The sequence below is a fragment of the Cupressus sempervirens genome, chromosome 8 (assembly GCF_028749045.1).
Source record: "Cupressus sempervirens isolate cs-2001-9-10 chromosome 8, ASM2874904v1, whole genome shotgun sequence".
Classification (NCBI taxonomy): Eukaryota; Viridiplantae; Streptophyta; class Pinopsida; order Cupressales; family Cupressaceae; genus Cupressus; species Cupressus sempervirens.
Window position 1 is genome coordinate 340,897,959 of NC_143125.1, and position 23,371 is coordinate 340,921,329.

Genomic DNA, 23,371 nt, shown 5'->3' on the forward strand with positions numbered 1-23,371 from the left:
AGGAACTCCTCTGAATCGTGCCCTCACTGTCAGAAACTTCAAATCCGAACACTATAACCTTGCTTGAGCCTCTAAACACTCTTGCCAGCCTACGAGACTCCCTGATAGGCTAACTCACATATCACTGCCAGAAGGAGCTAACGAGGGGACATGACAGTCCTCCCCTCTCGAAGATGCTTGCCCACAAGCAACTGCAAACCTGGATGCTGTAAAATGGACTCACTTTCCCATGTGGCATCCTCAATAGGGAGGCCTTTCCAACCGATCAAGTACTCCCAAATCACCCTTCTCTTTAGCTGGCGTTCCCTTTCCCGCAAGATTTGCTCAAGAATCAGAATCAGTTTTCCTTCCTCATCCAACGGGGGTAGATCAAGGGATGCTACAACCTGCTGCCCTAGTGCCTTTTTCAAGCGAGATACATGGAATACATTATGAACTTTGCTATCTGAAGGTTATTCAAGCTCATATGCGACCTCCCCAACACGCCTGAGGATCCTGTAGGGTCCATAGAAATGCAGCTTGAGCTTTTCAGCTCCACCCCTTTTAAGGGCGCTTTGTCGGTAGGGCTGTAGTCGTAGAAAGACCAAATCATCCACCTCGAACACCCTCTCCACTCAATGTCGATCAGCATAGATCTTTTGTTGATTCTGTGACTATTGCAAGTTCTCCCTGAGGGATTTCATAATGTTTTGGTTCTCTTCAACCCAATCCTGTGCTAGAGGAACTTTGTTGTCCTCAATGGCCAACTCTACCAATGATAAGGCATCGTAACCATGGAGGGCTCCGAATGGTGTCATAGAAATAGACATATGATGGGTAGTATTGTAACAATACTCGCCCAAGTGTAACCAACGCAACCATGCTCTTTGTTGTCCTCAAACATAGTTGCGTGAATATCCCTCCACCCATTTGTTTACAATCTCAGTATGTCTGTCTGTTTGTGGATGGTAGCTGGTACTAGGTGTCAACTCTGTACCAATGAGCCTGAAAATTTCTTGCCAAAATGAACTCGTTAACCTGCTGTCTCTATCGCTCACTATGGTCTTGGGAAAGCCATGGAGTCTAAACACCTCTCTGAAGAACAACTCTACTATCTAAGATGCGGTGAAGTCAACTGCAATAGGAAAGAAATGGGCGTATTTGGTCAATCGATCAACTACCACATATATACAATCCTTCCCCTATACTCGATGAAGACCTGTAATGAAGTCCATGGAGATACCTGTCCACTTTTGTTCTGGTATGGGTAATGGCTGCAATAATCGAACAGGGAAGGTATGTTCGAACTTATTCTGCTAACATGTCAAACATTCTCGAACATGATGTAAAACGTCATCCTTGAGTCCTTTCCAAGAGAATCTCTCTCATAATGCCCTGTAAGTCTTACTGTACCCTGGGTGACCTGCTATAGGGGTGTCGTGGTACGCTTGCAGAACTCGCTCCTTTAATTGAGAGCTCGGAATAAGGAACACTCTGCCCTTGTAATAGATGATCTCATCTACTACACTATACCTATCCTCTAAAATCAGCCCATCCATGATTTCACAAGCCTGCTAATCTTTGGAGTACTCAACTAAAAGTTGAGCCTTCCAATCTGCTGAAATCTCGCTCAATGCACATATGGCAATGATAGATGGTTTTCTGGAAAGTGCATCAGCAACCGCATTATTCTTCCCCTTAATGAACTCTATATCAAAGTCATAGGCTTGGACTTTGCTTACCCATTTCTGCTGTCTATCATTAAGTTCTATCTGATCAAGGAAGTATTTCAGACTGTTGTGGTCTGTCCTCAGCACAAATTTGCTGCCAACAATGTACTGTCTAAGATTGGCTAATGCATGCATGATAGCCAACATTTCCTTGTCATATGTAGAGTATAGTCTCTCATTATCCCTCAATTTCCTACTCTCATAGGCAATGGGATGTTTATTTTGCATCAATACTACTCCTATGCCCACACCTGAGGCATCACATTCCAACACAAAAGGCTGTGAGAAATTGGGAAGTGCTAATACTGGACAAGTACTCATAACCTCCTTGAGTCTATCAAAGACTCCCTGTGCTTGCTCTGTCCATCTGAAAGCTCCTTTCTTTGTGAGATCAGTCGATGGTGTTACTAACTGAAAAAAACCCCTCATAAACCGCCTATAATAAGCACACAGACCAAGAAATCCACGTAATTCAGTAATGCTTTGAGGGTAAGACCAATCACGAATAGCCTGAATCTTTTCCTCATGTACTTTAACTTCGTTAGCACTGATCACATGGCCCAAGTACAAAACCTCTCTAAGTCCAAATTGACATTTGGACAACTTAGCAAATAGAGACTGGTTCTCCATGATGCTATGTACCTCCTCAACATGTCTGATGTGGTCATCCCAAGTCTGGCTATAAATCAAAGAACACTAGAACCGATTTCCTCAACTGCTTGTTGAAGGTGTGGTCCATGCATGACTGGAAAGTAGCCGGTCCATTGGTAAGGCCAAAAGGCATCACCAAGAACTCATCATGTCCATAATGGCAGCAGAAAGTCGTCTTGTGTACATCCTCTGATCGTACAAGGATCTGATGATAACCTGAAAGAAGATCAATCTTAGAGAAGTAGATAGCTCCATGAAGCTCATCTAGCAACTCATCAATGCGTGGAATAGGGTATTTGTTTTTTATTGTCTTTTTGTTCAATGCCCTGTAATCTATACACATCCGCAAGGTCCCATCCTTCTTCTTGAGAAGTACCACAGAAGAAGCAAAGGGGCTAGAGCTAGGGCATATGAAGCCCATGTCCAACAACTCGTGAATGGTCATCTCAATCTCATCCTTGTATGCCCTAGGGTGACGATATGGAGTGGTGATCACTGGTTTAGCTCCATCCTCCATTTCTATCCCGTGCTCAAAAAATCTATCTGGAGGTACACTAGGAGGTATGTCACCAAAAAATCTCCCACATTGGTCCATTACTGACTAAATATCAACATGAAATGTTCTGCCATCTTGAGGAGTAGGTATTTTGGACTTCACAAAACAATGTGTAGCCCAAATCATATCATCATGTCTAATAATAGACTTCATCCTGCGAGAAGTCACCTCCTTAAGTCCACCGTTTGAAGCTGCTCTCAAGATCGCCTTCTTCCCCCCAGATAGAAGCTCTAACTGCATGTGGTGGTGATCAATAATATACCTTCCGATTCCTTGTAGCCACTGCATACCCACAATAACATCATAATCCTCCAAGGGTAGAATATAGAAGTCATCTGTCAAAGTGAAATCCCCCATCCGAATACTAAGCTATGAGATCCTCCTAGTGTAGCCCAAAATTGCACCCTTTGCATCTTTACTGCAAATCCTTCAAATATCTCAAATTGTAACCCACATTTCTCAACCAATTTCTGATCAATAAAGTTATGTGTAGCTCCTGTATCGACCAAGCTCATGATTCGCTAGCCCTATAATGTGCCTATGCCTTTCAGCTGAAAGGCGTGGAATTTGGGATAACCAGATAAGGTAGCCATAGTCACTTTGGTTGCCACCAATGACTCTGGCATGTCCAATTCCAACTGAGATTGCTCCTGATGAGTCTCCTCGAGACTGTCCTCAGTGTCAGCGTCAGGTATCTCCTCATCACCAAACTCAGATGTCACCTCAATCAAATGAACCTTGCCCTTACCCATACAACGGTGCCCGGGCTCCCAAGATTCTTTGCATGAAAAGCAAAGTTTTTTCCTCCTCAAATCATTCCGTGTCTCCGGGTCCATCCTAGGGGGTCTAGCTGACTATCCATCCCTAATCTGTGAGGTGTTGGCCTTCTGTGGAGGTCTTGCGTCCCTGAATGGTTGGATCAATGGCGTCCTTAAGGGTGGCTGGTTGGAATGCTCGGACCAATCCCTTAAGTCTGTCCTGCAACCCCTCAATGAATAACATCACACTCCACTTCTGGCGTATATCAAGTACCATCAGAGCAATGCGCTGGAATTCATTAATGTAAGTTTCAACCTGTCCTGTCTGTCTAAGATGATTTAATTCTCTGTAGTAGAGCTTTGTGTTTTTCCGGTCAAACCAGGTAATAAGCCACTCAGTAAAATCTGTATGAGTGAATCAATCCATGATCCTAGGTGATCAACCCATGATGCCACCAGTCATATGCAATCTCATTCAAGTGTAATACAGCAAACTGTATAGCCTCCCTCTCTGGCATGGGATGTAAAGATAAGTAAATATCCAGTTTGTGCACCCAAGCTCGCCCACTAGCACTACCCGTACCATCATAAGTGACCAGTGAGACTTTCCTAACAGCTCTGTTGAGATCACTATTTTGCTATGGTCTGAAACCCCTGTCACCTCTGAACCTAGTAGTATCCCTACGCTGAGAACAGTACTGAGGAAGAGGAAAAACATCACGAAACTCAAGAGGTAAAGCCCTCCATTCAACTGCAGCTTCCATAACAGATTCTTGAAATTCCACCTTCGGTGGATCTGCCTGTGCTCTACGCTCTCCTAGTAAGAATTGTGGAAGCATAGGTCTGTCTCCAGTAGGTGTATGTGGGCGTTCACGCCTATGGGAATGAAGGGAGCTCCTTACAGAAGCATGAGATCTGTGGTTGTGTTGACTCCCTGCTACTGACACAGATCTACTCCATCCCTGTCTACCCCTGTGCCTATCCAACTCCATTCTTTCCAAATTATCATGTAATCTCTCGAGGGCTTGGACTATCAAGGGCTGTGTTGTAATGAGTGCTTGCATCATTGCTCTTTCCTATTTTTCTACTTGGTTATGACTGGCATTTCTCTGTTGATTGGCCATAGTGTTTCAATCCTAGATTGCAATCAACTCACAGGTTGGCAAGATCAAGCTCTGATACCACTGAAATATCCCTAGCAGACCAATTCACTGATCTGCTGTAATTTTATTTAAATAAATAGAATTCTCCTACAAAATTTAAGTGTTCTTACAGAGTAGACAAAAGTGCAGAAATTTGGTGTTCGACTTTTGATATTTTCTCTTCAAAATGGATGTGTTACAATATCTACTAGTAACAACAATATTAAACAGCATAGTAATAATCCAAAACCACAGCACTTGAAAGCTGGGAATACCCAAACAATCCCAATAATGATTATTACAAAAATAAAAACAACCTAGTACCTTAGCTACAGTCAACGCCAGATATGGATAGGCAGCTAGCTACAGGTCTACAGCAGATCTGTTCTTATTCCAACGCCCAGGTGTGCAAAAAAAGCGGCCCAATGCTGAAGATCAGATCGTAGATGGCGGCTGCTGCTGAAGATCAGATAAGGAGGGTTGCCTTTGCTAAAACTGCTTGCTTTCTGCCTGAAAATAGCACTGAAGACCTACTGAATCACAGCTGCTTGAGGGTTACGTCCCAAACAGTTTACTCTGTCAACCTAGGGTTTGCATCCTAGTTGGAGGAATGCTCTATCAGAGCCAAGCGTCCAAAATGATGGATGAATAATGTAAAAGATAATCTTTCCTTCCTTTGCTTCTCCTTATGACTCCCTACTAGGCATTCGAACCCTAAAAATGACCTAATATAACTTAAGTGGAAACTTTGGGTTATAATGTTTATTTCCATTATTGGCGTCCAACATAGAGGAAAAAACATTATTTCAATCATGGTAAAAGTATCAAGCGTCACCGAAGCTCTTGTAGCAGAAAATCAAATAGTAGACGTTTAGCACTTTCCAACAGACTATCACACCCCAACACAACTGACCAATTGGAGCCAAAAATCTCCTTATTTCAACCTAGTGGCTAATAAATTAGCCTTATTTAAATATTAAATTACTAACTTAGGGAAATATTTAAATATATTTAAATATTTCCCCAAGAGCCAACTAATAGCCAAATCACCATCAGAAGGTGAAACTGAACTTGCCACCACTTGTGACTGATGTCGGATATCATGAAATAATCGACAGTCTCATCCCTCAAATCTAGGGATAACCCTAAAAAGTAGGAAGACCTCTGAATCTCCCGAAATTGAAACCAAGGGATGATCTCCTATAACCTCAATGCTGCATGATACCTCCACCTCCTAGAAAGTAGGGGTCTCCTCCTATAATTAAGGAACTCCTCTGAATCATGCCCTCACTGTCAAAAACTTCAAATCTGAACATTGTAACCCTAATTGAGCCTCTAAACACTCTTGCTAGCCTACAAGACTCCCTAACAGGCTAACTCACATATCACTGCCAAAAGGAGCTAAAGAGGGCACATGACATGGTGGCCCTCTTTTATGCAATAATGGGTGTCTAGAATTATATGATCTGTGGATCCAGTTCTAAAAAGGTTTCAAGTTAGTTTCTTAGTGGAGAGATTCAATCTAGGTTTCACCATTAAGCTGCAATTTCGTTTCAGTCTATACATTTCCCATTGATGTGCATTGCAATTTCAATCAATAAAACAAAGCAATCTCTGTTGGTAAATTGCAAGTAATTTAAATTTCATTTCATTCATTTTCTATTATTAGCAAATTCATATTTATACATTCTTAAAAAGACAAAAAAGTATAAATTCTGCAAATAAAATTAAAAACTCAGACAATAACTGGATTGGTTGAAATTTGAACCAGCAGGGATCATCACATATGACACATATATTGTACAATAAATTCATTGATGATTGATCTCTATATGGTATTAGTGGATAATTGCTTATATTTAGATATACATATGGACTCATATACATCTGCATACCGATGATTTAATATGCATTTCATTGCTTACTGTTTTAATGCAGATATTATGTATCAAATATCATGCATGTTTTCCATCTGCTGTATTTAGTCATAGTAGGGGAAATGAGGGAGTCGCAGAAGAAAAATGGTGATAGGTGACCTTCTAGGCCCGCCACGCCATGCTATTTGACTAAGGAGACCCAAGGGACCAAAGGGGGACAAGGGGACTACTTTTGGGCTTGTGAAGATGGGGTTGAATTTTGAACCAGCAGACCTCATCACATATGACACATATATTGTATAATAAATTCATTAATGATTGATCTCTATATGGTATTAGTGGGTAACTGCTTGTACGTAGATATACATACAGACTCATATACATCTGCATACCAGTGATCTAATATGCATTTCATTGCTTACTGTTTTAATGCAGATATTTTGTATCAAATATCATGTATGTTTTCCATCTGCTGCATTTAGTCATAGTAGGGGAAATGAGGGAGTCACAGAAAAAAAATGGTAACAGGTGACCTTCTAAGCCTGCCACACCATGCTATTGACTAAGGAGACCCAAGGGACCAAAGGGGGACAAGGGGACTACCTTCAGGCTTAGGAAGAAGGGGCTTCTTGGGCACCCTGCTATGACTTCTCCTCACAACATCTATCATGGTGAACCAATGCACACGGACGCTCAGCCAGTGGAGGTGAGATAGATGTGACAAGGATAAGAAGAATGGTGATAGGACACCACACTAGGTACACCACCTAATTTGTATGGCAAGAGCCACATGATGCTAGGAGGGATGGTATATCCCCTCTTGGACCTAGAGTAGGGGTCTAACGGACACCTCATCAAATCAGCCTACCTTATTACATCTATGGTTGAGACATCTTATAATCTGATTAAAACAATTAATTAATATGACATATTTTTATTTATAAATGAAGAATGTCTAATTACGAATTATGAATATAATGTTTCTTAACTTGCTTGCATGATCCCAATCGAAGCAAAAAGGTACACTAAAAACCCTATTAGCTTTACAGAGAAACTATAATCTAGGGAAAATTTTGGGTTTTTCTGATTTGGGGACATAACAGATTATAAATCTGGTGAGCTCAAACTCAATTCATTTTCCTTCTAGATTTCACATTCCCTAAGCTATGAGCTATCTCGCAAGGTTGAGACCTGCAAGCTTTGAGTACATGAAAAAGCAATACAAGTTTTTAGAAAGCTTCATATGATGCTGTGAAAAAAGCAACAAAATTTATAGAAAAATATTAAAATATTTTAGATTATGAGAACTTCAAAAATGAACCTTAATAATCATGTCAGGATACTTTTCTGCAAGGTCTTCAATGCTGGTACCACCCTTTTTGCAAGCAATTATGACCTGTGTAAACATTTCTCATCAGCATTTTTAGAAATTGGCAATGAAAACTGACAGAAATGCACTTGACACATATTTAATCAAAAAAAACCTCCATATTAATCAAATATACATTCATATTGATACATACAAATTTCAATTAAGACATACAAGAAAAATGTATCCATAAACGAAATTTCAAATAAGGCATAAAAATCAAGGACGGTTACTGTTGTAGTAAGAAGTGCATTCCACTACAATTGCCGAGTGGTCAAGCACTCATGAGTTAAACAAGGCTTGTTACAGAAATTGGCAGAGCCCACATCCTTAGGCCCTTGGCCAAAGTAAAGAACTTTTTGAAAATCCGAGTGTACTCATTTAGCTTACCTAAAGTAACAGAATTGTACAGACTGACTAGGTTGTATACGAAATAGATATAAAAGTTTTAAGGATAGAAGAAGAGGAGCCCTTGATTGAATTCATTTATCCAACAAGATAGTTATGTTAAAAGAATAAAATTTAACACCTCTGAAAACGGCCTGCTGCATGTTAGCAATACCAATCTTTGGCAAATTCAGTGACATAACTGAAATTTCAGTGAATGACAAAATTAATGAAAAAAGTAATGTTGTGAGATTTTCATGCCTTCTGCCACTGCAATGGGGACCTCCTCTTTTTGCTTGTAGTTGTAGGGTTTTGGCAGTAGAGGTGTTATCTCCTCATCATCTGTTTTCCTTAGGCTCCTCTTAGTTAGTTTAAAACTTCATTTCAAACTAGATGACGGGAGAGACTGGTTTTGTGATCAACTTGTTCAGTTGTGAATGAAAATTGGAGTGTCCAAATTAGCATTCTTCTATGTCGAGTTGTATTGGGTTGAAATAATAATCCTAAGTACATTAATATTTTGGCAAGTCAAATAGTCCAAAATACATTATGAAAGCATATTTTAAGCACAAGGACTTCAAAATCCTTATAAAATATGATTTTCCATTCTTAAAATGTGAAAAAACTTATGAAATAACATTTTTTTCCTTATAGAAATGCATAAAATCCAGGTGGATATAGAATTTCCCCTCAAAAAATGCATAAAATCCGGATGGGAATAGAATTTGACCTTGAAAAATCATAAAAATCCAAATGGACGAAGGATTTCCCCACTTGAGTAGATATTTGTGATAAAAGAACTATTGGACCAGATGAAGGTTGAATTTCCCCTTCTAGATATTAACAACATGGAACAAAGTGAAGGGTCTAGATGCAGATCGATTTTAGAAAAATTTTAAGGCTATTACTTTGTCCAGATGGAGGTGGATTTTCCCTTTTGTCCTAGTGAAGATGATCTTTCCCTCTCCAACACTTTAAAAAAAATTCAGCTTTAAAGCCACAAAAGCCCCAATAGAATACAAATTCTCCAAGTGAGAGATGGAGGTCGATTATCCCCAAGAAGGCTATAATGGATGAGTGAAAAATGTAAGTATGAAAGTTAAACTTATCCTTGTAGAGGTAAATTTTCCCCCTTTGGATAATGCAAAAGGAATAAGCAAGAGCCCAAACGAACATCAAAATCCTCCTTTCGGAGATGGATTAAAGAAAAAATGTTGAGTGTCGAAGATCTCAAATGCCCACATGCGGATTGAATTTACCACTTGTGGAATGATAGTTGATTGACTTAGAAGGAGAAATAACAAGTGACAATCCCCTCACCAAGCAATTTTCATCATGTATACTTGGCAAATTCAAAGAGGAAATATTAAGGATTTTTAATTATCCTCATGGAGGTCATTTTTCCACCAGCATCATGGAGTTGAATTTTGAAGGCGAAAATCCAAGCAAATGCAATCAATTCTCTCCTTCAAATTGAAAACCCACCTCTAGAATTAAATTGAAAACAAAGATAAATCTACAGAAAATTAAAAAGTTGAAGGATTGGGGGTAAAAATTGAATGATCAATGGATTGGCAATGGTACATGAATCCCAAGTGGTTGCATTCACCTTTGCACAAATCTCAAAATTAATTCTTACAAAGCCATTTTAATCCCACATCCAAAGAGTAAACATCTTTAAAAGGCCACCTACAACAGCAAATAAAGTAAACTGAATGGAGTTGACTAAACCCAAAGTCGAAGACAAAAAGGAGTTGGGTGGTTTGGAGGGTGGTGGAAGAGGCTGAAAAGAAGCTATAAGGGAGAAGCGATCAGATTTGCCCATGTCTGAGATAAAGGGTCTGGCTACAGCCATGAGCAAGGTGGCCAGCACTGGAGGTAGAAATCAAGAAATCCAATGAGGAATCGCTGCAAACAAGAAGGGATATGAATTCAAGAGATCATAGGCGATTGTGAAACAAGGAGTTCATGGACAAGTTAAAGGACACAAGGAATTCAAAGACATTAAAGAGGACAAGTTCCATCAAAGACAAGGAATGAAGGAGAAGAATGCACGAGGATAAGAAGAAGCTGATGCAATATTAAAGACATGTGAGTGAAGAAACTTAAGCAGAAGATGGAACTGAAGGTGTTGAGTACAAAAGGTCCAGGACATCTGCAATACACATACAACATCATGATGATCAAACAAGTACACCAACGAATGTTCGAGGTTATGTCTTTCCATATGCAAGTACAATTCCAACAATAAGGTTGGCACAAGAACATGAACATGGACCAGACTACAAGGACATTTGGGTGCCCCTATGTAAACAACTTTCCACTTGATTAAACACTTAAAGAATAAGGGCTATCTTACACGGACATCAACTTGTCTCTATTCACATCACTTTTCCATAAGGATTAGAAGGGATACAATTCAAGGATTGGATGATAGGAGCTCGAATTTGTCCCTATAAGGGATGAAAGCTAAAGGATACTGAGCCAAGGAGGTAATGGATAAAGGTATCAAGGATGTCCCAAACAATGGAAGAAGAAAACCTCACCATGTGGGGATGATCAAATTATGCAATGAAGAAAGATCTACAAATGTGAAAGATTGTAATCATCAAGGTTTCAAGGACAAGAAATTTACAAGTCTATGATATGGGACCTTTGTATGTGGAAGAAGGAAGTGAAGATTTTTGGCCTTGGGACAAGGATCCTCGGTCTTCGCAAAAGCTACTTTCAAGATCAGGAGGGAGTTTGTCCTCATGTGTCTTCGACGGTGGGGAAAGATTTCTATGGTCCTAAAGTTGGACATATGGCAAAGTTCATTAATGGAGGACAAGTACAATTAATGTGCCTTTTAACTATCATGATCAAAGAGTTATTTAAGGCACCTAAAGGGATTAATTGTCACTTTGTTCAATAATCATAATTTTCCTCTGCAAGTAAAAGTTGTCATTTGGGTTGTCACCCTGCCTGTAAGTGTTCATTCTACAAGTTTGCGAGGGTGTTTTCTAAGGGTTAGGTTGGTTCAGGTTCTTGTGTGCACACAGACAAGTCCTCGCGTTGCAACACTTATCCATTCTAGTGCTCCAAGTTGGTGTTTTCTCCCTTCTACGTTTTCTTTTGTTGGCGGGTCATGTCTTTCTAGATTTTGTGTGGTCTATTCCTTCCTTTTCTTTCCTTTCTTTTGTGGTTGTCTTGCTTTCCTGTCGCTTTGGCGTGGTTTTTGGTGGTCGCACAGCTCCTCTTTCGGTCGAGCTTGCATGCGCTTTCTTGTTGTTCTAGTCGTTCGTCGTTCTATGTTTTGGCAAACTAGTTTGAATTCTTTTAGCGAAATGAGCTAGGCAATCTGGATTTTTGGACCCCCGTGGAGCCATTCAAAATTCATACTGCAAAGCACATCTAGCTATAGGAGGGTAAGTCTGGTTCTAACTCTTTTCTTTGTGTTTCCTTTGGTCTAGTGGCGTAAGTTTCACTTCCGCTGGTTTTCCTGGGCACTTGCCCTATCAAGAACTGGTTTTCACCATCTGGGTGCCCTCTGGTACCCTCTTTGGTCTTAGTTTTCGCGTGAGGTAGGATTGCACCAATCAATTTTTGTTTTGCTTGGCCAAGGGATAGCAAGAATGCCTCCATGGGTTTCTAAGTGATGGTTTTTGGCTCTAAAAGAGAGCACGGATATGTTGTCACTATTACATGCACACATGCGACTTCAATCTTGGTAGGATGGCTGGTGGCTTGTTGGCGTGGCGCCAGTGGTTCCATAGCATTCTAGGATGATTGTGAGTGGTGGCTTTCCACCTTTGATCGTCTACCTGGATGCAACATCCCTACTCGGGCTAAGTGTCTTGTGTCACTCACAACAAGTTTGTTGGTATTTCCAAATTAAATGGTTATCATATCAAAAGTAACTAGCATTTATTAATCCCATGTGACGTAAGAGTGAATGTTGAATGGTGGTCTTCTCAATTGCGTAAGGATAGCTCAGCGCCATAAGCCACATTGTCAAAAGTCTCAACCGGAGGACGTATTTTTTGTTTCTAGTAGAGAGCAAGTGATGTAATGGTAAGTTTTGAAACTATTTGTTTTTGTACTCATGAGGTTTGAAATTGCAAGTTCTCGAGATTTGGGAATTTCGCACCCCGCCCCCCACCCCCCCCCCCTCCCCAACCACCACTAAGGTGAGAGAGTTTTCATGCTTCCGAGGTATGGCTGCAAGTTACAATTATTTTGCCTTTTATTAGAAGTTGATATACTTGCTTAGCATTTTGGGTTTTATGTTCCCTCCCCATGCATCACATCTATCCTCCATAAGGACAGGAAGATGTAAAGACCCCAAAATTCCTAAAATCTTGAGTCTAATAGAAGTGTTTTGAAAAGAGGATAATGGTATTAACATGTGTCCGGTCTTTGCAGGTGTTGATGAGTACTAGCTTTGGAGGATTGGCAAAATTGTTCAGGTATCGTGGCTGGACAAAGACCGATGTAAATTCCAAAAGATGAAGGCCGCCTAATAAAAGAGGCATCTCCGAGCAAAGATGGGAAGACGATTCCTCGAAGGTCCTAGGTCAGCCTAGTCTCGAGATTCGAACCATGGAAGGACTAGTTGCCAACACACGAGTCGAGGTTTCCCAAGAATGGAAGCCCTGGGAACAACAAGTTTACAAACGGAAGGATGCTTGCACGATCAACACTCCACAAAAGTAGGTCCAAAATGTTTATCTTTCGGGCTTGATAGGCCTCCCCTTCCACGTCCAAACCTTCTAGTGTCATGACATGGGAGGGTGCATAACGAGGACCCCCCTAGAAGCAAGATTTTCAACATGTAGGATCCTTTTGACCGGCCTCAATACCTACTCAGAAGGAGCTTCACTTGCTTTCAGAGGCACCACAACTCTACAAAGTGCACATCTGGGTTCGGGATTCTCTCTTCCTTGTGACTTGGTCAGGTGAGCTTGCATTACGTGGTGGTCGATATTCAACATTCTGTATTTGGGAGTCTTGGAACTCAAGTCCTTCTGATATGCAGGGGTGTGTGTTGGGATTCCTTTTGAATCTGGCCTTCTACTATCATTGTTGGCGGACAATTAATGATGACAGATAAAGAACTCTTTATCAACTGTGAGTTTCCCCACGTACCCGATGCATTTAAGGCTATCAGACAAGTGGAGTGCTCTTATCAATACGTGGGTGCCTCGAGGAGATAACTGCCAGAGATTTGATGGAAAACACGTATAAAGATTAGTATTTACAAATCAAATTTCCCTTGGGAAATCCCCTTGCTCATTGCCCACTTCTTTCCATCCTCCTTTCATGGCTTTTCAAGCATAATTTCTTCTTCCTCAGTTGTTTCTACATGAAGATGGCCGTAGATTTTTTTTATTTCGGAAATAAAGATAGTAGGTGAGTTAGTTAGGGTAAGAAATTAGTTTCCCACCTAAAGCTATAGATAGTTGCCTATAAATAAGAAGAATGTCAGCTGTTCTAGGGTTGGTAAAATTTCATTGTAACACCATCGTTATGAATGAAAGCAATACGACCTTTCTTTTTTGCAATTTGGCTTCTCAAAAGCGGTATCTTTGTTCTACACATTGCATGTTGGTATTGATAAGTTGTTAGTAGAGTAGAGGAATCTTGGAGTGATTGCTATAGGATTCATTTATCTTCAAAAGCAGTGAGATCTTTCTATTTTGTTACTATTATCTTCCTTGGCTTGGAGAAATCTAAATGATCTAGATTACTTTGGTACTATTTCATTTGCAGCACTTATTTATGTTAGATTGATTGATTGAGCATGTATTTAAGTTATCCTACCATCCAAGCACGTATTGTAGGTAATAATAGTACAAAAGTAGACAATAGGTAGAATAAATTCCTAACCCAGTGGGCTCTTCTATATTTTGTTATTTGCTTTTTTTAACCCCCTAGCTCTGTCCTATGACATTCGCCCAACCCAATTCAAGTGATCCATTACCAAAACCAATATGCATAAAGAATTGTTGAAGTCTCCACCCACCTTATTATAAATTTAGTCACCTCCTTATCCAACTTTACCTAGTCTCTGCATGATCGAGACCCAATCTACAGGAGCTTGGGAGTCGACAGATACTCTCTCTACTCTTTCAGGCGATATTGGTCGAACATTCCAATCCTGTGACAATTGTTACTCTATTGGCAATGTACTAAACAAAGGTTTATCAACAAGAGGGTGGGAAGACATTGACTGGAGGACAGTGGCAGGGGGTTGGGATTCAATGTTGTAATATACTATATATACATTACTTGAAATGTTAGAAATGATGTATAAATAATAATTGTATAACAATATTAGAAGTAATAATACCAAATACTTGAACATAGAAAAATTGTAACATAATAACATACTCAATACAAAATACAATATACTATACTTGACCAACATTGAACATCGAACTACCAAATACTATTAGAAAATTCAAATTATCGGCAAATAGAAGTTTCTAATTCATATTATATCAAATTATCATAAAGATGATCACAATGAGTAGCATTATATCAAAAACACGTATAAGAGGCCTCTAATCATCCCCCAAGGAAAACTATTTGTCACTAGAACTATTGGACTCCTCATGGTCAAGATTCACCAAAGTAATGCCAATCAGCCCTACATTTATAACTACTGCAATCTCAGCGGCATCCTGACGGTGCAAAGGTGGCGTGATAGCAATGGTGGGGAGACTTGGGAAGGCCAAGACCCCATCCCAGGAATGTCCCCAATCCGAGTGTGTGGGGGTTTGAGTGGGGGACGCATCCCCATGTTTCATTGTTATTTTTTCGTCACTTCATCCTCAAGGGGATATGGAATGTAGTTTTTTCATTGGCCCATTAACTGTTGCCTTGTTGTCATTGGTTGTTTATGGTTACCCTACTTAGGATTTTCTTTGAGTAAATTTGGGTCATTTATTCGGATTTAATCTTGGTTCATTATAATTGAAGCTCCAACATAAACTCCACTACTATCATTTGTAAAGAGGAGAGACTTGTTGAAATTGCTGCCAAAATGCTATCGAAGTCATTGTCAATCTTCATGGTGGATTACTTGTGTTGCTTTGGAGTATTGCATGGTTTCCACATTTCCTCACTTAGATTACAGATTTCATTTCATGTTGAGTAGAGTAGAAGTATAAGTAGATGAATGGAAGATATTGTTAAATGGTGATTAATGGTGGAGCCAGTGTCCATACTTTTTGCTACTTGTTGATTGTAAATAACAATGCAAGGTTAGTCCAGGCATAAATTGGAAGAGTTTAAACTCATACCAAAAACGTCCATTTAGATTGTGCCTTCATAGGTATTTGAATGAGTATTGACATTGTGAAAACCATTCTCGCATCCTTAGAAGATAGCACCCTCCTATGCCTAGTTGACACAGTGAAGCAAGGACTGGTTATAAGTTCACCCCATTATCAACATTTTCTTACATTCTTAGAAATAGATAAAATTTCTAAATCCTTCCCCTTGGCAATTTGTTTGGTTGGAAGTGACTGAAGTGGTTGATATCCATTAAATGTACAACATAAATCCATTTGTAAAACACAACATATCACATCATTATAATAGAGGGAAATTACACAAGTAAGAAGGAAACTTGAGGTTGTCTCATTTCATTACACAACCCATATAAATTGTTTAGCATATGAGCATCTTTATTCAAGAGAGAATTGGAACTTTGGTGTTTCATCATAAAACACCAAGTATTTAGTTCTGCATGTTGTAGTGGAATATAACTCACATCAATAATTCACATTAACATTTTTCATTGCCATTTGTTTAGATAAAAAGAGAAATGGAAGATGTTCAAAGATTGTACCTTCAGTCAAATTGGATCACACTTGGATCTTTCTAGATATGCATTTTGGGTAGAATAAATATACATATGAATATATATATATATATATACAACATTTCTATATAGTGCCATATCATTATGTATGAATATAGATATATATTCACATATACAATATTTCTATATAGTGCCATATCATTCTTATATATATATATAAAACTCATTAAATGCAATATGTATCGGGCTTCCTTATTAATACGGATCACTTTGTATAAAAAAGTTCTTTGTCAAAGTCGATTAGTCACTTAAGAATATTGGGCACAAATGGTTATACAGACCATTGGCCATGTCATGTAGGGACATGCCTCTAAGTGACATGACTGCCACCCTCACACACACACACACACACACACACACACACACACACACACACACACATATATCTGCCGCAATGGAAATTAGATCAATCACAACGGCAATCTGAAGTACGTCAGCAGCAGTATCAATTCTCTGTTCAAACAGCGATACAGAAGGTTGAAGTACTTGCTGTATACTTTAGTCTGTCAGTTCAAAATAAGATCTGACACTTATCACAATCTTGAATAAATTGTTCACCGTTACAAATACATATATTCATCATTTCAGTATTATTCTACGTTGAATCTGTTGTTTATATTGTTATCTGAAATAGCGAAACTACTCTATCAGAGATCTTCTGAACATTTACATGGTATCAAAGCCTAATTGATAGAGCATCACACTCAGCTTTATTCAGATTTAAATCTATTAAATTATCTTTAATCTGAAACGATGGTGAATCATGTATGATTAGAAGACAGACTTGAAGGGGCCTCCAACTTTGCATCATGGAAGATACAAGTAATGATCATACTTCGAGAAATGGAATTAGAAGGATACATAGAAGAAAATAAGTCTATCCCTGAGAATGATACAAACAAAACAACCTGGAAAATACATAATAATTAAGCCATGAAGATCACTATAGATTTGGTCAAAGATCATATACTCCCATCAATATCAAGCCTCCAAACAGCATATGAGATGCTCACCGCTATTAAGAATACATTTGAAATAAATAATACTAGCAGACTGCTATCATTGAAGCAACAACTACTATACATCAAAATGAACAATGGAGAGTCTATTACATCATATTTATTAAGAATTGCAAAATTAAAAGATCAACTTGCTATCATCGAAAATCAAGTACATAATAAAGAGCTATGTTTAATTGCTCTAAAAGGTTCACCTTTATCTTCGGAAACCTTTATCCTTGGATTAAGCTCTTGGCCTGAACTACCAAATTTTGAGCAACTCAAAAATGAATGCACTCAAGAGGAGTCAAGACTAATCTCAAGAGGAATCAATCCAAATCAAGCGGGAGAAATTCAATCTCTACACACTAATGCAAACAATAAAGGAAAGAAGGGTCAATTCAAACGAAAAAGAGGAAAGGGAATTCAACAAAACATACAAGAAAACAGATTGGTTGTAATATCCCTTGCCCAAACTAACTGATTTTAGCTCTAGGAATATTGTCAAACACTTGTATGTTGCCTTTCAATGCTAAGAAATTTAGAATGTTCACAAATGATATTACAATGCCTCTTACAATGAACTAATATGCAAGTGCAGTTCTTTTGGTATTTTCAATGCATATACATGGAAACTAGATATGGAATGCATACCTACAGCCAACTGACATTTTGACAAACAATTGACATACAACTATTATGCTGATCATATATACTATTAGATGGACATTTTGTCAAACAAATGGTATGCAACATGTATCTCCTTTATTGAATTCATTCTCATGTACAATGTTGCTATGAGTTTGCCAAGACAAATAAGCTTACAATAATGACTACAGTAATGCCAAAATCTGATTCTGAATTATAACAGCAAAATCATATGCCTAAAAATTACAATGCTAACTACTAATAGTTGCAACAGGAACCTAATAATAGCGATGCCCAAGAATGGAAATGAATCAAACATAAATACTGTAGTGCAGCATCATGCATGTGTACTGTAGCAGCCAAAATGTATTCTCCAATTCAAGCACAAATAGAACTCCTGAATTGAAGCTCTCCTGAATACCAAATTCAGTGGATATTTCACCACCCCAAATGGTTGCAACACTGAAGAGTTGATGTTCTCCAATGGCTATGTGGAATTAGAAACCTTAGTTTCTTCTCCCAAGTTCTTATCAAATGCAATTCACAATAATCGGATGATTAACAATGAAGCTCTCACCTCTATTTATTCTTTTCTTTCACCCTTCTAGAAGGAAATAAAATATTATTTAATTGCATTCTCTAGAAGCTTCCCCCTTTCCAATACAATAATTAGTTGTGTTTCTAGAAAATGCACTCTCCAAAAGCTTCTCCCTTGCAATACAATAATTAATTGTGCTTCTAGAAAATTAAACTAATTAAATATAAATTCTATTTTAAATTTTAATTTATTTAATGACTTTATAAGAAATTAATTTAATCAATTTCTCCTTATTTCTCCACTTAGCCTTCGGAGAATGTAAAGGCTAAGAACTCCACTGAGATGCTAAAAGGATGGGGACATTACATTGCTCAAAAGGAAAATGCTTCAATTGTGACAAATTTGGTCACACTCATAAAATATGTTCGGAACGGAAGAAAATTCAAGCAGCCCTAGCAGAAGTTAAGGATGAAAAGGATGAAAATTTAGCATTCTATTTAGCCCTCTCAAGTGAACTCAACTCCAGCAAAAACACATGGATAATAGACAGTGGAGCATCTCGTCATATAAAAGGCTTAAAAGACAAATTCGAAACTTTTGAAGGATACTGCACTGAAGAAGTAACTATTGGGGATAATTCGACATATTCGGTAAAAAAGATTGGATCATGTTCAATACCACTAAAAATAGGAATCACTTTTCAACTAAAGAATGTATTGTTTGTACGCGGCACAAAAAGAAACTTGGTCTCAATCTCTGGCCTCGCAGATCAAGGGTATTGAATCACATTCCAAGACGATAAAGTACTATCCTGGCCCAAGAACTCCAACATTAAAAATGCAATAACCATCAGTTTCAGAGACGGAAGTTTGTACAAACTCTGTAACCTTCAAAATCTAGCCCCAAATCATGAAATCTCAAATAGTAATGAAATCTGGCATAGAAGACTTGGTCATCTTCATTCTACAGCCTTACCATCCATAGAAAAAATAGTGACCGAGTTACCTAGTTTGTGTTGAGTTACAGTCAGATTGATATGATCATGAGTTTGATTATTGATGATAATATAAATATTCCTTTATATATATATTACATATATTATATTATATTAATTTTATATATATAATAATAATGTATATATTATACATATGGTTAGTTATACTATTTTATACTAACTAATGATGTTTAAACCTTGGAGACATATCACTTCAAAAGACATGTCTCCTTCTCTCATACTTACATGAGCTCTAAATCTGCATTTGAAAAATATCTATAACAATGGCAATATTATTACATTTGCAGACACGATCCATGTTACTTAACATGGTATCAAAGACAGGTTGCAAATGTAACACATATTTCAATTTGATTGTAGAGAAACTATATATGGGTTATTGGTTGATAATATAATGTCTATGATTTAATCCTCACCAATATAATAAGAGTGGAAAACTGTATTAGAAAACCCTTTGTTAAGCAATGCTTGAATGAATAATCAATTAAAGAATTGTTGTAATTCTATTACAGATCAAATAGTTTGATACTTTAAAAAGAACGATGATCATATTTAAAAATCAGGGATAATGGAAATTGGTAATACAGCCATCCTCGATAATACAATCGTCCTCGCATACTAGATTGGTAGCCACAAAATCTACAATCCAAATCGGTATTTCCCATATGGAAAGATCGGTAGAGGTATTAAAAGTAATGGTGAGATCTATCCATGAAGATGCTTTGAATGAAATTGCCCATCTTAACACGACTATCCCACGTGGAGACTATATTATAGCCATTCCTTGACGCAAGAAATGAAGTGAAAAAGGGACATTGGAAATGTGGCAGAAAAAAAACCACGAGATGCTTATACAAATCTATATTCAAAAGTCATGTATATAATCACCTCTTGTTTTTACATATTACTCAATGACATCGACTACTCCATATTCAAACTACACCAAGAGAAAGGAAAGACATATAATGGAGAATCAGTAGCCAAGGTCTGAGAAGATTATGTGCTGCAGAAGTAGAGGACACATTGGGCATCCAGATCGAGTGACATAGGAGAGAAGAGTTGACACAATGCAAACATGATAGCATTCGGAAGGAACAGTGTGCAACAGCTATGATTGGTGATTGACTTGTGCATCCTATAAAAAATTCTGTCAACAATGATGAAAGTTAAATAATAGGGGTCTAACAAATCTTGGGCAATTAAAATTAGTTGAGTTTAACTAAGTTCAAGTCAATACACTATATGCTTTGGCATATTACTTGTTTGCTAACTTAGTGCATTGGTTTTTCTGTGGAGTCATGGGTTCTTCATGGGCCTTAATAGTTGTTGGTGGAAATGTCAAAGGAAGAGAACAAACTCAACAACCAACCAGTTTTAAGTTAATAGATAGTATGAAGAAATCAGCAAATTGGGAAGAATTGAAATAGTAACATCATAAATAAGGAGCAATCAATGTTTTTGAGAGGAATAATCAAAACATCAAAATATTAATATCACAGACGAGAGAACAAGTTGATTTGATTATACTGCACCAAAATTGGCGGTTCAAAATTATCAAAGGGGTTGTGACAAGATTTTGACGACTATATTCTACTTGATTACACCCAGAGGATATAGGAATAATAAAAGATAGAGACCTGAAAGGAAATTTTACACAGAATTTTACAAATTTATTTCGACAGTTTTGAGAATTGAGGGATTTATTCTTAAATTCGAAAGCAATTCAAAATGCAAGTAATAAGAACAAAGGAACGAGGATCAGGTAAAACAGAAAGACATATGGAGGAGTCACATAATTGCATGTTCTAACATGATGTCGGGATGAATAGACTATCCCCTCGATTAGGGAATAGGCGGCATTTAAACAAGGATGATTATAGTTTGTTAGTGCATGGTCAATATATGCAATGCATAAAATGAATCATGGACACCTGTACCACCTTGCTAGCAAGAGTGGGTCCGAACATTATCATAAGGAAGGATCGAGAACTTACTTTACAAATATATGATATTCCATAGGCCAAGTTATACGTGAACAACAATATTTCTATAAAACATATACTTTTATTACATTTGGAAGAGGTTCAAGAAGTGAAGGCTTAAGTATTTTTGAATTAAAGATTGAAATCTACAAAACTTTTGCGCATGAAACTTTTATGCGTAAAACCTTTGTGCATGAAATTGGTGAACAAACAAAGTTCGTAGACATCTTCATCAAGTGATATTTAGCAATTTAAGCCTGAAGATCAGTACTATGAATTATGGGATTTGGAGAAGTATTGTTGTGTCATCTCATAAACTAATCCACCTATGATATCAAGAACCAAAGTTAAATATATTGTGATTAGAGTTCTTGCATGAGCTTTGGAAGTCTCAATTTTTTTGTAAGAGGAGAAGACCCATACAATTATTTATAGCCATCAAGAAAAGTACATCCATTGCCTTACATTCATAGAAATAACTTATATTTGGAAGGATGTTAATAAGCGGTTGCTCCTAAAGAATGAGATAAGTATTTTATGTTTATTATATCTTGAATATCATCCTTCTTTTGTTAGTCAACCTCTTATTTGTATTTCTATACATACTATAAGAGTCATATGCCTTGATCTTTTCCTCCAAGAATATTATTGTAGGAAGAAGGAAATTAAGATTCAGAGGGAGCCTAACATTTCATTAGAGGAAACTTTGAAAGAGAGGGAGAAGATAAAGGATATGATCTAGTCAAGCTTCAGTGATCTCGATCATATTGATTCAGAGGGAGTAAACCATGTTGTAATGGAATCTTTAGTGATCGATAAATTGTAACAGTCAAGAGGATTGTGATTCATGCAACTACGTGATTTTAATGGGCCTACCTCTTGTGTACATCATGAGAAATTGGGGACTTAAATTGAACCATCTATGAGTCTCTCTCTTTGATAAATAAAACTTGACATATGAGTTGTAGAGTCATTCAAGTGGCACAATCATACTCAATCAAGATATTGGGGTATTGTGGACAAGTTTGTGTTCGCTTCTACTACTAAGCTAAATGAATGTTTTGAATTCCAATGGATAAAAAGAGAAAGTTAGAACTTAAAAAAGGAGTTATCATATTTGATATTGGGGAGATGTTCCATTCTCAAATTATCTAAGAAGATAATTTTGAATCTTCATGTGCAGATAAGTATTCTTATTTATGACATTTATCTCCCTCTTATTTGAAATTTCTATATATACTATAAAGTTTATTTGCCTTGATCTTTTCCTTTATTGTCAAGATGTTCTTTTTCAGGAAAAGAAAGTTTGTACTTTAAACATGCTGTCAAATATTGTGCAGAATCAACCTAATGATAGTAGCTCCAAAGAACCTAATGATCAAGATAAAATGAGGCTCTCATTATTGATGATTAAGATTATGAGAGTATTCTACATTTAGAGGGAGTATGACACTTCTTCAAAGGCAATGCAAGAGCTTAGAAGATTGATACTCAGAGGGAGTCTAGAAATACATGTGGGTGACTGCATGTTGATGAGCCTACTCCTATGTATATTATGAAGAAGTATTGACTTATCACTAGAAAATCTAAAGACTGATATCAGATTCAAAGTGAGTTCGATAGGTATCCTTGAGTGAAGCAAGTTTTTTTGAGGAAGTAACTAGAGGCCCTAATTTCCCAGGATCAATGTTTAGAGGGAGAAAGTTTGAGATGCAATCCTTCATAGATGATATTTTTTCTATGAGGTGAATTTCTACGAGAAATCCTTTATAATGCACTTTCTCTATGAGAGAGAAGTATGAGGTGAAAACCCTTTGTTCCACCCTCTAGTAGCAGCTATGGTGGGTCCACCCTCTAACTTGGTTCATGGT

General features: G+C 37.7%; 1 protein-coding gene across 1 annotated transcript in view; it reads right to left on the reverse strand.

Annotated features, from left to right (window-relative positions):
- The window catches only part of LOC149542733 (ATP citrate lyase (ACL) family protein), a 169,622-nt gene that overhangs the window by 56,608 nt on the left and 89,643 nt on the right, over nucleotides 1-23,371 (reverse strand). The window contains exon 6 of the mRNA XM_089797617.1: nucleotides 8,015-8,089. Within this exon, the coding sequence (XP_089653743.1) occupies nucleotides 8,015-8,089 (75 nt within the window). The remainder of the gene's footprint in view (nucleotides 1-8,014; nucleotides 8,090-23,371) is intronic.